The sequence below is a fragment of the Poecilia formosa genome, unplaced genomic scaffold, assembly GCF_000485575.1.
Source record: "Poecilia formosa unplaced genomic scaffold, Poecilia_formosa-5.1.2 Scaffold117, whole genome shotgun sequence".
Lineage (NCBI taxonomy): Eukaryota > Metazoa > Chordata > Actinopteri > Cyprinodontiformes > Poeciliidae > Poecilia > Poecilia formosa.
The window spans coordinates 807,114-823,501 of record NW_006800056.1 but is presented as its reverse complement, the minus strand read 5'-3'; the positions used below and the strand labels follow the sequence as shown (position 1 = coordinate 823,501).

Here is a 16,388-nt window from a genome sequence, read left to right as displayed (position 1 = left end):
TATAGTTGACACATTAAACTTGGGCCAGGGGGTGCACACATTCCCTACACGTTGATCTCATGAACTGTCGCACCGACTGGTTGAATACCTCCAAATTTTTGTAACTTGCATAAGGCGTCAATGTTTACAAACCTGAAAACTCTATTTAGTTTAATTCAAGGCAAAATTAAGTGCATGTGACTTTGACTGCACTAATGTGGGCTTGTTTGTTTGTTGTGTAGGTGATAGAGAAGAACCCAGGAGGTTGGTGGTACGTGCAGATTGGGGAGATGGAAGGCTGGGCCCCCTGCTCCTACATCGACAAGCGCAAGAAGCCCAACCTCAGCAGACGGAGCAGCACTCTCACCCGCCCCAAAGTCCCTCCACCGGCTCCCCCGATCAAAAAGCAAGACTCAGAGGAGGCTCCCCAGCCTCTGAACCCTTCCTCCAAAGCCACGGAGCAGCCCAGCAGGCCAGTGTATGAGGAACCGGAGTACGATATTCCCGCAATCGGATACGAGGGCGAATCTGACAGTGAGTTTCTGAAGAACGATCGCTCCCAAGAGGTGAAGACCAGCAATGTTGTCTCTGAAAAGTACCACAGCTCCCCTCCATCAAGTAAAGCTCCACCTCCAGTCTGCAAAGCTTCCCCAGTTTTCGCTCATCGAAGAACCTCGTTCAGATCTGTGGAAGAGGTCAGTAAGGAGGAGTGTATCTATGAGAATGATGGCTTCAGACTGAGCAGCGGCCTTGAAGGAACCAGAGGTAAAGGTTCCAGTGAACCCAGCTCTCCAAGGAGCTACCATTCCTCAACAGTCCCAAGGAAACCTTCTGGATCTTCCCCTCTAGCTGGTCTAACCAGGAAAACGATGACGCCAGAGATGAGCAGAAGAAGCCAGACACTTGGCAGACATGTAGACATGAGGTCTCAGGACAGCAGCCCTCACTCTTCATCAGACGAACTAGTCAGAGGTCCAAAGAAAAGTTCTGCCCTTAAGCGGGATATCGAACCAGGAATCGGTCAGAGCCCTTCCACCAGACCCAAGCCGTCTGTCAGACCTAAACCCCTCCTGACCAAATCAGAACCCCAGAGCCCTGAGAGAATGGACATCAGCTCTCTGAGACGGCAGCTGAGGCCTGCCAGTCAGTATCGACATACCCTCAAACCGACTCGTGGGGATGACTCGGAGACAGCTTCTGTTATCTCCTCAGAGGGCTCCATGTGTTCGCGCAGCACGTCCGATCTGTCTTCTGTGTACTCTAAGGGGAGCCGAGGGGACTCAGACGTGGAAGGCCCTATTTTGTACCGCTCTGTCGATGTCTACAAGAAAGTCCAGGACTCTGAAATCAGCTTTCCAGCAGGAGTGGAAGTTGAGGTTTTAGAGAAGCAGGAGAGCGGTTGGTGGTACGTCCGTTGGGGCTCAGAGGAGGGCTGGGCTCCCTCTTATTACCTTGAACCTGTCAAGAAGGTGGGTGAGCCAAGTGTTTTGGAGTCAAATGGACAACGAAATAGTGGGAAAAAGTCTAACAGCCTGGAAAAGAATGAGAAGCATGTTTTAGCCCTGAATAACATCAACATTCAGGGCCTGACCCAGCAGCACCAAGGATTGAGAGGAAATTCTCCTCCGATTCCCTCCAAGCCCCCCGGAGGCTTCTCCAAACCCTCCGGACTGGTTAACGGAGGTGTACGTATGAGAAACGGTGTGCGACAGGTGGCAGTCAGGCCCCAGTCTGTTTTTGTGACCACATCACAGACCTCTAAGGATTCCTACTACATGACTGGTTCCTTACGGAGAAACGAGTCCCTCGGCAGGAGTGACCACTACAGCTCTGGTTCTGCCACTCTCGGAGTTCGCAGAAATGCCTCCTTCAGTACTGTACGACCCCACGTTGTCGTCGAAAGCCAGACGAGGCCAGTTGAACGCTCCGGTCTGGGATGCTCAGGAACCGCCTTCAGCACCTCCAATGTCCCTGATGCCTTGAGCAGAGTGAGCCAGCGCAACGGGATCCCGGTGTCCACAGTGCGTCCCAAGCCCATCGAGAAGAACCAGCTCATCCACAACAACCTCGGCAGGGATGTGTACGTGTCCATCGCAGACTACCGTGGCGACGAGGAGACTATGGGCTTCACTGAAGGAACATGTCTAGAGGTTCTGGAGAGAAACCCCAACGGATGGTGGTATTGCCAGGTGCAGGACAGCCTGCTTCCCCGCAAGGGCTGGGTCCCGTCTAATTACCTGGAGCGGAAAAAGTGAAACCCAGTCCCCCTATATGATGTCTCCTTAGAGCTGTGGGCCGTGAGTCCCCAAGAATGTTACCCCCAACCTCCCTTAAGCAATATGTCCTTGATAATGTAGACTTATGAAAAGATGGAGGAAATAGGAAGGAACACTTTTCAGAGAATGAGAGAAGGAAGCAGAACACCTCTGAAGCAGGAAGGCAGAGGAAAACATTGACATATTAAGGGAGAGGTTTCGATTCTGCAGAAGCCAAGCAGGATACTGGCTTTGCTGATGATGGCCAATAAGTGCCTTTTGTGTTTGATCACCTGATGGCAGAACTTTGAATCAACCAAATCTTTCTTCAAGAGTGCCATAGTCCTGCGAACACCACCAAGAGTTTTACTATTTACAACATCCTGATTCCAGTTCCTGATCAAACCGATTGAAGAGCAGAGATCGAAGATGACGACTATGAAATCTCTCTTTTTTTTTATGTCTGTTTCATTGTCACGTTTTGATGCAAGTCTTCCTCTGAGAATTATTTCTGCCGTCTTGGAACATCTGTTTAAAGCTCAAACTTACTCTGAACAAACTGGTTGGCCTAAACTGGTGCTTACATTCCTCAAACATGTGATGATGATATTCAAACGTTTATTTAGTGACGTGGAAAAACTTGGAAGTTGGATATTTAGTTTTTTTAACGTATGTCTTTTAGACCTAAATTCCAGACAAAACAATTAGCTTACAAAGATTTTAAATCTTTTCCTGTATGTGTTTTGTTTCATGTATGTAATATAAAGCTGCTGTCACTACAACATGTGAAATGAATCCCAGGGACACGCTCAAAATGTGATCACACCAAATAGAAACAGCTTTTCATTGGCAGAACATTTTCTACTTTACCTGTTTTTATGATACAAAATGAACAGATTTTTAATTAAAAATATTTAAAACTTTTTCTGTTCCTGAAGAACTTGACATGTTTTCACAAGATTAAAGAACAATGGAAACAATATGTAAAAAAATGTTAGTAATGCTGTCCAATAGATTTTTAAAACTAATTTTAATGTTTTGAATCATTTTTATTCAATAAGTATCCTAATATCCTGAAAATAAAACTATGGACACAAGTACCAATAATTCCCCATGATACATCACATTCAGAGTTATAGCTGAACTTTCAGATTCATAATCAACGGATGTTCAAGACAGCTGAAATACATTTTCTGACACACTTAGGCTTTATGTGTATTTTATTTTATTATGTTTCTGCTGGACAGTATCATAATCTCTAACAGAGTACATAAACTGCTCAGAGTCTATTTTAACGAAACCATAAAGTTTTTTTCTTTGCTCTGTGATTGCACAATGGCAATAACGAGGAACGAAGTGGTTCTGTTTTGGAAATTAGTGCACTTTAAAACTTTTTAGTGGTGCATTAATGTAAAGATGCAGTAAATACTCAGCATATTATTTATTCAATTTTTTGTCATTTTTATTTAAATTTGCAGCTCAAACTCTTGATGTGAAAACTCTTGATGGGTTGGTACAATTGGCGAAACAGAGACCTCGTGTGGAGGTTGAGAGGTACTACAAGATTTTCTACCTCAGTGCAAGAATGAAAATGCGCTGCTGGTCAGTGAGTATCTCAGAAATTTAACTTTCTCTTTCAATCATAGTGCAGCTAAATTTACTGAATTGATTTGTTACTATTTAATTTTGTATCAGACAATAATTTATTTTTGCATTTCTTTATGCTGTGGGCTGCAACTTTAGCAAAGCACGAGCACTTCCTTCATCTTTATTGGTCTTTACATAATGCCTGATTTAAAAGCATATTTATTATGAGGTTTTTATGATTTAACAATCAGCATATTCACCCTTTCTAAGGATCTGTTCATCAAATAATTATCTGGGTCTCTGCCTCAATCAGAGTTCAAGTATCTTAGAGATTGTTCATGAATGATGGAGAGGAGAAGTGATGGAGAGGAGGAGTGATGGAGAGGAAAGTGAGAGCTCTGCTCCAGGCTGCTGAACTGAGCTGAGCTGAACTGAGCTGAGCTGAGCTGAGCTGAGCTGGGAGGTGAAGATCTTGATTTTGTTCTCCTTCCACCTTCCATCCTTCATTAGTTATGGACCATAACTGAAAAGAACAAGACACAAGCATTTCCTCCAGTAGGGGATTTTCAGGGTACGGCACCTTAAACATAATACTAAGACAAGTTAAGAACTGAATTTTTTACATTGTGTCCCATTACAACCACAAACCTCAGCTTCTTTATTGATTTTTCTTTTTTTTTTGATTGTAGACCAACACAGTTTGGAGAATAAAGTGGAAGGAGGGCAGGAACATCATGTGTAGAGGCTCCGGCTCCTCGATGCTGGATTGTATAGAGATGGTCGACTCCTCAGGCTTATTGCTATTTGTCGATCTCCTCTACGTCCAGTTCTTCCTCCCCAGCTACTAAAGACAAAGGTCTTCTAATGCTAAAAGTTAGAAAACCAAATTTTACTTACAATAAGTTTTAAAATCAGTCGGGTTGGAAGGACAGCATCTTTGCTCAGCATTTTTCATGTCTTGTCACAGATTTAGGTCTGGACTTTGACTAGGCCATTTTAACACATAGACATGCTTTGATCTGAATGATCCCACTGTGGCTCTAACATTAGGGTGGTTGTATTGCTGGAACCTCCACCCCAGTGTGAAATCTTACAATCTATCCAGCTACATGACAATCGGGATGATGTACTTTAATCTTCTGCCACACAAAGTTTGGTAGTTTTGTTTGCAGGTCAGTAAGTTGGACGTCGTCTGACTTTATCCAAGCAACTTCTTCCATTTTCACCCATTTCCGTTAAGGTTTGTGGCTGTAGTGAGACAGAATGCAGATGAAATGTTGCTGTTACCTCTGTGATCCAAACCCAGCTGACTTAAAGGAAAACAAGCGTTGATGTTTCATGACTGCAGCCAGAGTGAGGATGTTGATTGGTCCCTTTATGACGACGGCATTATGTAAATGTGTTGAATCACTTCAGCTCATGTTATGACTGCGTACTGCTTCGTTTGATTGCTCTGAACCTTTGTTCAAGGGAATCTTTCTGTACCAAATCTACATTTGCCTGTGCAGCATTTAACTATGCTTTAAATTTCTTTTTTTTTCTGTGTTTTATTTGTCAAAAGTTGAAATGTACCCGTGAGGATATGTGCAATAGACAGAAACGGCGCCGCAGATGTAAAAGAAAAAAAAGAAAAAAAGAAAAAGTCTGCTGGGGATGGACGTCCCGGATCAAACCGAGGCCCTGAAACACATCGGACCAAAGCGGGAGGATCTCCACGGAAACCCGCTCCGGAGTCACATCACATCCATCTGGCAGCGGAGAGCCATGGGCCCCGTCTTCAGGGGCCCTCCGCTGCCCCGCTTTGAGCTGTCACGTTCGTGCCTGACTGGAGTTTTGAGATTTTTGTGTGTTGTTGTTTTTCCTCGCCCTCGGGAGCGCGTCCTCCCTCTCAACCCACAGGAACGTCTCTGCTGACATTCCCCCCCTCTCTCGCTGTCAGACCCAGTCAGACCTCCTCGCCGCCGTTTGCCACAGTAAAGGTGACATTTGGGAGCGTAGGTGATGGCGTGCTCGCTGACGTCAGCCGGAGAGTCTCGGCAGTAAACAAGAGACCTGGAGACGAATCCTTCTCCAGGCCATTTCCACTCCATCCATCATCTTCCAGGATGTTCACCAAACAGAAAAATCTGTTATTTTTCTCAGCGCAGAGCCCCCAGCAGGCCGCACTGACGTGCTACAGGTCAGCGCACACGGCTCTCCGTCTCGTTAGGGGCTAGAAAGCCTTCAGTTTGAATACTTTAAGTCAAATTTAAGGAATAAATCTGCTGCTGAAAGTTAAATGAAAAGCTTGAAACCATTCAGAGCTCTGGAGGGAATGTTGAGGATGTCTAACCTTTCAGCTTTAGAGCTTTACAGTTTAAAACACCTGGAAAAAAACGACTAACTCAGATATGATTTCTGTTTTCATCTGGAAAGAAAATAAACTTTGGAAATTTGGAAAAGAGAACATTTGGCAAAATGTTTAGCAGGTTCATGTCCGACAGCTTAGCTTAACTATGTACATTAATTTAAATCTGTTTAAAGATTAAATCTGGTAAAAGTTTAAACTTGCTGGGAATAAAATGATCATTTTAGATGAATTCCTGCTAATTTGCAGTGAAAAGCTCCAGTTTCACTATAAAAGTTAAAAAATGTTAAAATAATGTATTCTTTCTGGGATTAACCAGGATTATGTAGAATATGGCCACTGAAAAAGGGGAATTCTTACTTTTTTCTCAGAAGATTAAAGTCAAAACTCTGATTTGGGGATTACGTCACACCCAGCTGAACAATGTTTCAGTTGCATTTTGTTTCAGTTGCATTTTGTTTCAGTTGCATTTTGTTGCCACAGTGTTATTTGGAAATTAACATTTCTGATTTCCAATTTGGAAAAATCAACTTAAACATCCCTGAAGACTTGAATAGTTACACTTTGATATTTTCTCATTTTCCTTTGAACAGTGGATTTGGGGATCACCTCACACTCAGCTCAACTGGGTTTTAGTTGAAAGTTGGGGAAACTTTTTATTCTGTTTAGTTGCTCCTCTGCTGGTTTGCTTCCCAGTAAATCATCCAGTCTTTCCAATGTTGTTCTGGAAAATGTTCCTCAGTGTCTGGATACATAAACTGCACATAAATAAACAGTTTATTAGATGAGTTTTTTTCACAGGAACTATTTACATGTTCCAGCGGAGTTACAGCTTCCATCTGAAACAGTGTTGACGCTTCGGGATTATTCCCAGATCCGACTGGATCCTGGATGTCCTGAGTACAAAATGCACCGTGGTTGTCAGGAAGATCCACGGATAATAAATAAGTTAGACGAAAATATCAACACAGGTCAGCATCATGTTGCGTTGGTTTTATGAACCACATTCTGAATATTTGGGAAAATTTAATGTTTGCTTCTTTCCTTCTTTTTTTTTTTAGCAAATTGCTACATTTCCATTTTTTACTTTCTAAAACTTTAAAAATCCCATTTTGTGCAGCTCTCCTGTGATTCCCTCTTTGACATTCTTTCAGTCCGAAGTGGAATTAATGGAGAATTGGGAATAATTTGAAGCTGCTCGTCTAACTCTCAGCATCACTCCAGAACAGATTTTTTATCCGAGCGTCTCTCAGCCGCAGCGAAAGGTTTGTGGACCTGGTGAGGATCTGTTGGTTTCCATCCACCTGCAGCTCTGCTTTCCAGATCCCTCTGGACGTCCCAACCGTCCGCTATTATTCATTTAAAAGCAGCTTGATGAAACGTCACACTTCCTCCACACAGCTAAGTTTCCTCTTCCTCTTGAAATGTCCTGGTTGTCTCAGAGAATGTTGATAGGATGTGTGTTTCAGAGCAGGTGTGTTCAGGTGAAGGAGGATGCAGGGAGACGGGAGGTGAAAGCGTGTTGGTCAGCGTTTGAATCGGATTTAATTTCAGATTCCGCATCTCCCTGAAGTGTTTGAGGAAGTTTTTGGGAAACAATGGGTGTGAGCCGGTCTCTGTCTTTGCTTTGCTCCTTTCTTGTTTTGTTCAGAGGAAAACTGAAGGTGTTGAAGTGGATGTGGAAAGTTTCTTTGCATGTAATGAAACCAAGTTTGTGGAAGGGGGGTGTTGGTGGTGAGAGGAGCAGGTTTGGCTGGAGAGGTTTAGGAAGTGAAGGCTGAGGACGATTCTGCAGGTTTTTAATTTACTTTCTGGTTTAGTTTAAGAGGTCGAGAAGGAAGAGGAAGAGGCTGTGTTGAGGAATGAATCTCGCTGCTGTGGCTGTTTTCATCTGAGTCCTTGTTTTAATTAGGACAGCGGTTCATCTTAAGTAAAGTTGAGTGTGCGCATATCCCAGAGGTCCTGATCATTCAGAGAACAGAATTCATCTCCTCCCTGCTGTGCAACGCAGAGTGCCAAAAAATCCCACCAGAAGGTTCCTGCAGATCGCAAATCCTGCTCTGTAAATCCCGACAGAGAACCAGTTTACCAGCCATGCTAACAAACAACTGCAGGCCTTCAGTTGGACCAAATGAGGTGCTACTCTTCCATGTTTCCTCTGTTTCTTTCTCTGCGTTGGGTTAAAGCCTTGCCGACTCCTTGTTTACAGAAGACGTGCCATGAGGACTGAAAGTCCGGATGTTTCCCGATCTGAGACCTTCCCTTTTGAAAACAGGGCCGTTTCTTATCTCCAGCTTCATTTTGACGAGTCTCGATGTCTTTCTCTTGTTTTGTACATCTTCTACATGTTTACAATGTATCTGCCCAAAAGATAAACAATATTAAATGTATTATCTTTGCTGTTTTCACTCGTCTCCTGCTCATTTGCACCATTTACCATTCATTAGATCCAGGTGTGTTTGAGGAATGATGCATCCAAACGCTGTAGTACAGTGCAGACCCGACATAAGGACTCAGTGCAAAGATGAGACAGGAATTGAGATAAATGAGCAGCAAAGGTCCAGAGAAAACCTGTTAAACTACTGATTAAGACTCTAAAAATGAGCTTTAGTCTAAAGTTACTCCAGCTAATTTTCTTAACCCAAGAGAGAAGTTGATGTGAAGAAGATGGACTGAACAAATTGAATTCCAGCAGCAAAAGAAAATGTTTAACAGTCCACAGTGTTTGATAGCAAATTCAAATGATTCATCCAAGCAGAACCTACAGTTTCTTAGCCACGTGGCTAACTAGACAAAATGATTAGAAATGAGCAATTCCAGGTGTTTTCATGCTATGATGATGCACAAGATTTCCTCAAAGATTTCCTAAAAGGGTAAGCAATATTAACATTTTATATATAAAGTCATTTTAGACAATTGGCAATTAAAAAAAATTCTGTTAAAATTAATATCCCACTAAAGAAAATGTATTAAATCCAAAAACAACAAAAAAGTTAAATATCTTAGTTACTAATATGAAAAAAAAATTCATATTGTTTTGAAGATTCATGCTGATTTTGTGGCTTTACCATTTTTCTTTTACTGCGCTAAAAGTAAAAATGACTGAGCTGTAAAGGTTTTCGGCCCCTGATCCAAACTAACCACAGGGTGAAATGCCTGGACATTGCCACGTGGGGGAGCTCTTTCTCCAGCCTGTAAATGGTTTCCAGGTGAATAAAGCTGCGAGCTTCAGGGTCGATATCTGCTCTGACATTTGGAATGAAATTCTTTTGTAAGCGGCTCTTTTAAAGCTCATATTGTTGGATGTTAACGTTGAGAGATGATCTGCGGCAGAGATGTGAATACTCAGATGAACAATGGTAAGTGCGCTCAGTCTTTCTTTTCTTGTTATAACTCTTCTTCATAATCCTCAGTCAGTTCCTTTGTGTGGAGACGATCTGAATCAGGTACATGAAGGAGGCAGAAAACTTCAGAACGCCTTCAGCTGAGCATTCATGACCTCTGACCCCAGACCTCTGGGCTGGGGTCAGAGGTCAAAGTAGCGGAACAAGTCAAAGTCGGGCCGGGGGGCGGGGCTACTGACCGGACCCTTTATCCTCAAATAATAAGGCTCATGATAATTTAAATCAAATTCAACTCAGAGCCTGGAGCAGCTAGCAGCTGCTGAAGCTAGGTTTATTGTTGACAGTTTTTGGCTTTTCTTTCCATCCTTCTCACTTTGCCGCTCCACTCATGTTAACTTAGTCCGTAAAAATGCTGTAGCTGCTTCTCCATCCGTTTCCAAGTGAATGACGTTGGTGGATGGCTGGTAACAAGTTTTACCCAGAATACACTTGGAGACAATGTTGGCGATCCTCTTGTAATTTTGCGTGTCATAAAGTTAAATGTTGGGGTAAATATAAAGCCAGTCATGTAGCACAACATTTTATTAAATGAGCACAATGAAAATGTTCACTAAAACATGTTACTTGCGCTAACTCTAACGTACTAGTCATAAATGTTAGCTGTGCTAAAGAGCCGTTATCAAATTTAGCAGAAAGTAATGTTAGAGCTTTCTTCACTTCTAATATCTGCTGTTGAAAGACTAGAAACCCCAAGCACCAATTTAATGTACCTTATTCTATGAAGCCCTATTTTGGTCTTTGTTTCTTGTTTGAAACTTCAAAATAAAGGCATGAAGTCCACTAAGTGTTTTCAAAGTTAGCAAACATGAACAAATTTATTATTTCATTCACTTCCCCTCTACCATCGCCAAACCACAAGCACAGAATGAAAGAGAAACTGATGCATGTTACTTTCTATTGATAGTATTTTAATAATGAATCAAAAACGTTTGGCTCAAACACATCTGGAAAGTTTATTAACCACAATCATCCAACTCACATTGCTGCTTTAAATGAAGAAACAAAAAGATTTCTGTGCCACCAAACGGAGCGCATATACATCGTTTTTCCAGCTTCCTGCAGGAACGCCAGCAGCGTTCCACTCAGAAGTTCGTTTGGTCCCAATGTTCAGTCTGGGTGAACAAAAGGAGGGTTTCATCTCAGGTGTGACGGCGAGATTTAAAGAAAGTGTAGATGTGCAGCCGTGTGAGGAAGCCGAGCTTCAACATCAAATAAACATCAAATAGATGCAGGAAAAAAAGCACACACACATGAACCAAAGCAGTCCCCACGTCAGTGATGGACAAATAAATATTACATTACAGGTTCATAACATTCAAGGAGCGTCTTGAGTTCTGTGCATGAAGGATAAGAAAAACAGCATCACACTGAAAGTATAAAATCATTTACAAGTCAATGTCTGACAGACAGACTGCAGGTTGGGGATTTATTCCAAAAAGTAACAAACAGAGGGCAGCTTTTTGATTTGGTCTGCACAGAGTAAGGAGAGAGCAACGCTGGCCTAAACACTTACAAGATTACAATCAGTAGCCTCATAAAGTGACGTTTCCATTACTATACACTGATATAATAAGTGCTATAAACACAGAGGTGGGGAGTGAGGGTCCCTAATGTGGCTAAATAAACACCATAAATTACAGCAAACACCTGAAATCGGGTTTTGATTGTACTGCAAACGTCTCTCCACAGCATCTGGTACAAACAAACACATTTCTGATCTCATGGTTTCAATAAAGAAGAAAACAAGGAGAAATCTTAGGAGCAAACGTAAAAGTAAAAACACAAAGAGGTGGTTCTTTTTCCTCAGTTTAAGTGAATACATTTCTTTAAACTTATAAATTAACATTCAAATGTTGGGTTAACACTTAAAGCAGTAGCGAATTCAAACCAGACCGTCGGAGGAGGGCGAGTGAAACGTCCCGGCGGCAGCAGCAAAACTCAGAGCCTTTAATTCATTATCTACAAACGGAAACGCGTGAACAGAGCTACGTTCAGAGCATCGCCTTTCCTCTCACTTCCTCCATCTTACATGCTAGAACTTCTAATCTTCTGGTCCCAGATGACCTTTGACCTCTACCACATTACAGTCATCTGGAGGAGAAAAGGTGAACTGAAATTTAAAAGCTGTGTGTGATGAACACAGATGATCCAACAGCTGGCAGAACCACTTTGACGTTAACTTCTGCACATCTCGGTTTCACTACAGCACTGCATCAGGTTGAGGTCTGGACTTTGACTAGGTCATTGTAACACCTGGATTCTTCTGTTTTTCACCCGTTCTGTCACAGTTTGGATGGAGTGTCAGCCTCAGTTTGAGTCCAGAACACTTTTAAATGCAGAGGAGTTCATGACGTCTCTGCGTTGGTCTCATCCGTCCAGAGGACGGTGGTCCAGACGTCTTTCCTTCAGCTGCTCCAGCCATGACATACCGAGGGTTTTTTAATTGCCCTGTTATGAAGCTTGAGCTGCTGATTGCGGCCTGGAGACTCTGAGATGGCGCCCTTCCATGTTTTGTAATTTCTTTGACCTTTGGACCGTCGCGGGGTGGACACCGGGACGTCAGCTGCCCTAAACGATGTCCGCTTGAAAAATGTTTTTCTCTGCAGAATGAAACAGTTTGGAGATTATCTTACAGTCGTTCTAAAGTCATCGGCTGATTTTCAGAGCTGATGTCTTTCAGTCCTTTGTTCTGAAAATGTGTAAAAACTCCAGAGCAACAAAAGTCCCAGTTTTTTGGAAGAGTTCATGGCTGCATCTGATCAGCAGCTTTCCTTCTTTCCATCTATACACAATATTTCCATTTGGAGGTTGTTTTTATGCAGATTTAAGACTTTCTACAGAATGGATGATCATTTGTTTCCTGAGCTGGTAAACCTTGGAATTATTACTACATTTTCTTTTTACAATAAATATAAATTATATACTAAAAAAATTTAGGGCTATAAATCATTGAAATATTTAAAGAAATAATCAATTTGAACTTTTCTTTTGTCCTTCCACTAAACTTTCAGTAAAGGATCTCTGCTGCTGATGAAGCTTCTGTCACAAAGTGTATTTTACATCTAAAATATTCAACAAGGAAAATGGGTTTCTACAAAAATAGTTAGATTTCGTGTGCTTTTAGTTTCTCCTCTGAGTGAAGAGCTGTGGCAGTCTGAGCCACACAGCAGCATCGTTTGGTTCTCCATCGGGGTTTTTGGAACACAGAACAGGTTCTGTGCGTTAAGGCAGGAGGCTGATGGCAACAATCCTTTAACTCTTGGGATGGGAGGATTCTTTATATTCAACACTCACAGTGTGTCAGGCAGATCTTTATAGGTAGAATTTGGATAAAAATTGTATTCAGAAATGGCAGCTGGTCCTGAGGAGTAACCAAATGACTGTGTTTTCTGTAAGAAATCAGAGCTGCAGATTTTGCAGGTTTGAGATTGTTTCAGCAGATGAGTCTCAATAAATGCTGATTTCAGTGCAACACACCACACTGCACAGCAAGCAGCTAGCTAGAACGACATTAGAGCTACTGACGATTTGAAATAAAACTACCATCAAGGTACGTTAGATTATACGAGTACAAGAGAGGTTACAATCCTACTGGAGACTCAGCACCGCTGGGCGTCTCTAACACCGAATGTCACGATGAGGCAGCCGAGCTGCGCCCAGTAGCACACAGACACAAGTTGTGACGTACTGAGGATGACGTGCAGCAGGCGTGCTTCGCCACGCAGAGCGTCAGTCAACATGTGGAGGAGCCGTCAACACATTCAGCCCCAAACTGGCTCGGTAGCTTCAGGCCCAAATCGCAGCCAAAGGCTCCAAGACCAGATGAGTTCAGGTTCTTCCTCAATGAAAGCCTTCTCCAGTCCCAGAGGAGGAAAACAAAAGTCCCTGAACGTCACCGACTGTTGGTCAGACTGAGGCGCTCTTTACGTGCTGCGATACGTCTTGATGATGTCTTTGATCTGTCTCCTGCAGATGGGACAGCAGGCGTTGGACATCTTCTTCAGCTTGAGGCCGCAGGCGTAGCAGAGACACATGTGTCCGCAGGTGTAGATGACCGAGTCCACGGCGTTCTCGTAGCAGATGGAGCACTCGTCGGCCCACGGGCCCCGGCCCGACGGGAACGTGGGAGACTTGGGGAGGCTGACCGGGGAGCTGGGCGTCGTTCCTGCAGCGACAGCACAAAGCAACCAACATCGTCAGAAGTATCGCCATATTTTAATGGTATGTGGGTTTCTATTATTTTCTATTTTTCTATTGTGACTGCGATTAATTAGTTACAGACCCTGCAATTAACTTGGTTAAAATTTTGATTGACATCAATGGAAAATCATGTGTGAGAATTTTCATTCAACTTCACAAACATGGACAAATTTATTGATAAATGTTCTATAAAAAAAAAAACCTAATGATTTGATTTTTGCTTCATCACATATTAAAGTTTAAGGGCGTGTAAATAGCAGATTTTCTTTTCTTTTCTCCCAGTCCTGTTTTCCTTTGCTTTGGGTTCTGTTGGGACATCTAGTGGTTACTGGAAGGAACAACAGAAATACCATGAAACTGTAAATCAGACACTGAATGGGACTTAGATGTGGATCTGTCAGTGAATAAGCTTCATGTGGGACATATCAAACATTTTCCTGAGACGGTGACGCTCTGGAACTGCAATGGGATCAAATCTCTCCACCATCTCAAAAACACATTTCCATGTTCTCCTGTGGGGCAGCAGGTTCCCCGTCTGGGCCGACCTACCTCCGGCTGAGCTGCAGTAGGCGGCCGAACACAAGCCTCCATTCAGGACCGGGTCGGAGACGCCGCTCCCCAGGGCGCTGGGCGTGTGTGGGGAGGAGGAGGGCGAGCTGGGGTTGGACGTGGCCCGTGGGTCCCCAACATGGGTGGAGCCTAGCCGAGTGAAACAGAGCGCATGAATTCCTTTAGATGGAGGAAATCTGTCTTCGATTGGTTGTTTCCGCTGGAAACCAAGATCGTTTTCACCAGGACAGTAATGAATACTGCCGGAGGAGGTTGGGTAGAAAAATTAAAGGTGTGTTCAACCTTTAATGGCTAAATATTAACAAAATACAGAAATACAGAAACAATAAATACAGCTGAATGTTACTGGTGGCTATAAATCTCATTTCCAGTCGGGTTCATGGCCGACTCCTCGCTGTCCAGTCCTGCCTCCGTAAAACGACCCTGACAGCACCGTGCTGACAGTTTGAGGTGGCGACACTTTGGTCCTACAACCCTTCCCAGATTGATGCACACCTACAGTTGCTTCTATTGGCTTCCATTTGTAAAGTTACACAGAAAGTAACAGCAAATTAATAATAATTTGGATTATTTAGCTTGTCATAAAAAATTGGGATTCATTTTTAAAGTCATATTTTCAACATGTTCAAAATTAAATATTTTATTAGCATCTACATATCTCACTTCAAACTGAATATTTAGTTAGCAAGTTAAACATTTAGCTTGCTAACTAAATATTTAGTTTGGGCCTAGATATGTAGTTTGTAAAACTAAATATTTTGCTTTCTTGATACATATTTAATTTGAAAATGAGAACTTTATAAAAGAATATATAAAATAGTGAAAATATGACTCTAACCCTATTTATTATCTCATGACTGTCCAAATAACTCAGATTATTTCTGTTAACTTTTGCCTGTATAACTCTACAAACGCGCCTCCAGCTTCTCGTTCATCGCCGATATTTTTCCACCTGCATTGTTAGACATGAACATTGTACAGCAGCAAACTCACAGCTTCTGTGAACAATTAATTCATCTTAATTCCTTTGGACAATAATTCCATATTTTAGCACAACTTTTCTAATTAGCTGATGTATAATTTTTCCATGTCTAAGGCGCAGAGAGCAGTGCTGTTGCTCTGCAGCAGCCGGGCTCTTTGGTCTTTCTGCATGAAGGTTTTATGCAGCTGCTGTTTTTGCTTCACAAAAGCAGTATTTACATTTTCCCAGCAGTTGAAGCGTTGCAGCCATGAAAGCAGAAAGAAAAGAAATTCCAGCACATTTATCACTGTAAAGAGGAACAGGCGCAGTCAGGAGTCGGCCGGCCGACACACCCATTTTATTTTACACAGAGGAGACAAATGGGAATTCTGAGTACAAGCATAGGGAACACATGCTGGAATGCCAGCGATGTTTGGAAAGCCGGGAGCTGGAGGAATGAGCGGAATGACAACTAGGACGTAAGAGCCGAAACATTTCTGCTTTAAAATAACCTGGTAAAAGTTGTTAGGTGTTGTCACCATGGAGTGTCGGGAATCTGATCCCAGAATGATCGTTTACCTCCGTTCACATTTCCTGTTTTCACATTTCACCAAACCAATAAGAATCAAAAACAATTACAGATCTATGCTGTTTTTATGTTATACATTTTTAATTTTACACAAATATTTTCTCATTTTTAATGGGTTATTTCCACTTATGTCATTTATTTAAGTATTTTTTCCTCACTTATTTTTATTTTTGCTTGCACATTTTTCTCCATCTTCTCCATTTTGTTTCTGTTTGAAGATGCCCGTTTCCTACCTGTGATGAAAAATGTATCAATCATCTTATCCATGCAAGACAAAGACACTTTATTTTTACTTAAAGCAGAAACCAGGAGGCATTAAAAGGACCCAGCTTGGTGAATCCTGTTAGAATTAGATGCTGCAGAAGGATCTATTGAACTTCTGCAGCTTCGTTAGTTTGGCTGGAATTAACCTGAGGCAACAGGTCAAAGTGCTTTCTGACAAATCTTCAGTTTGCTTCTTTTCCAGCTCTTAATGTCCCTCAGTAGCTGTAAATGT

At 42.3% G+C, this 16,388-nt stretch overlaps 2 protein-coding genes across 10 annotated transcripts in view; one reads left to right on the top strand and one right to left on the bottom strand.

The window, feature by feature from the left end:
- Positions 1-8,576, top strand: part of sh3pxd2aa (SH3 and PX domains 2Aa) — a 94,113-nt gene extending 85,537 nt beyond the window's left edge. For all 8 annotated transcript variants that reach the window (XM_016675584.1, XM_016675589.1, XM_016675588.1 and 5 more), the window contains one exon: positions 222-8,576. In XM_016675584.1, the coding sequence (XP_016531070.1) occupies positions 222-2,234 (2,013 nt within the window). In that variant the 3' untranslated portion in view covers positions 2,235-8,576. The remainder of the gene's footprint in view (positions 1-221) is intronic.
- Positions 8,577-10,506: 1,930 nt separating this feature from the next.
- neurl1aa (neuralized E3 ubiquitin protein ligase 1Aa) overlaps positions 10,507-16,388 on the bottom strand; it is a 63,532-nt gene continuing 57,650 nt past the window's right edge. For both annotated transcript variants that reach the window (XM_016675605.1, XM_007560602.2), the window contains exons 5-6: positions 14,322-14,471; positions 10,507-13,737 (exon numbers count right to left, since the gene is read on the bottom strand). In XM_016675605.1, the coding sequence (XP_016531091.1) occupies positions 13,496-13,737; positions 14,322-14,471 (392 nt within the window). In that variant the 3' untranslated portion in view covers positions 10,507-13,495. The remainder of the gene's footprint in view (positions 13,738-14,321; positions 14,472-16,388) is intronic.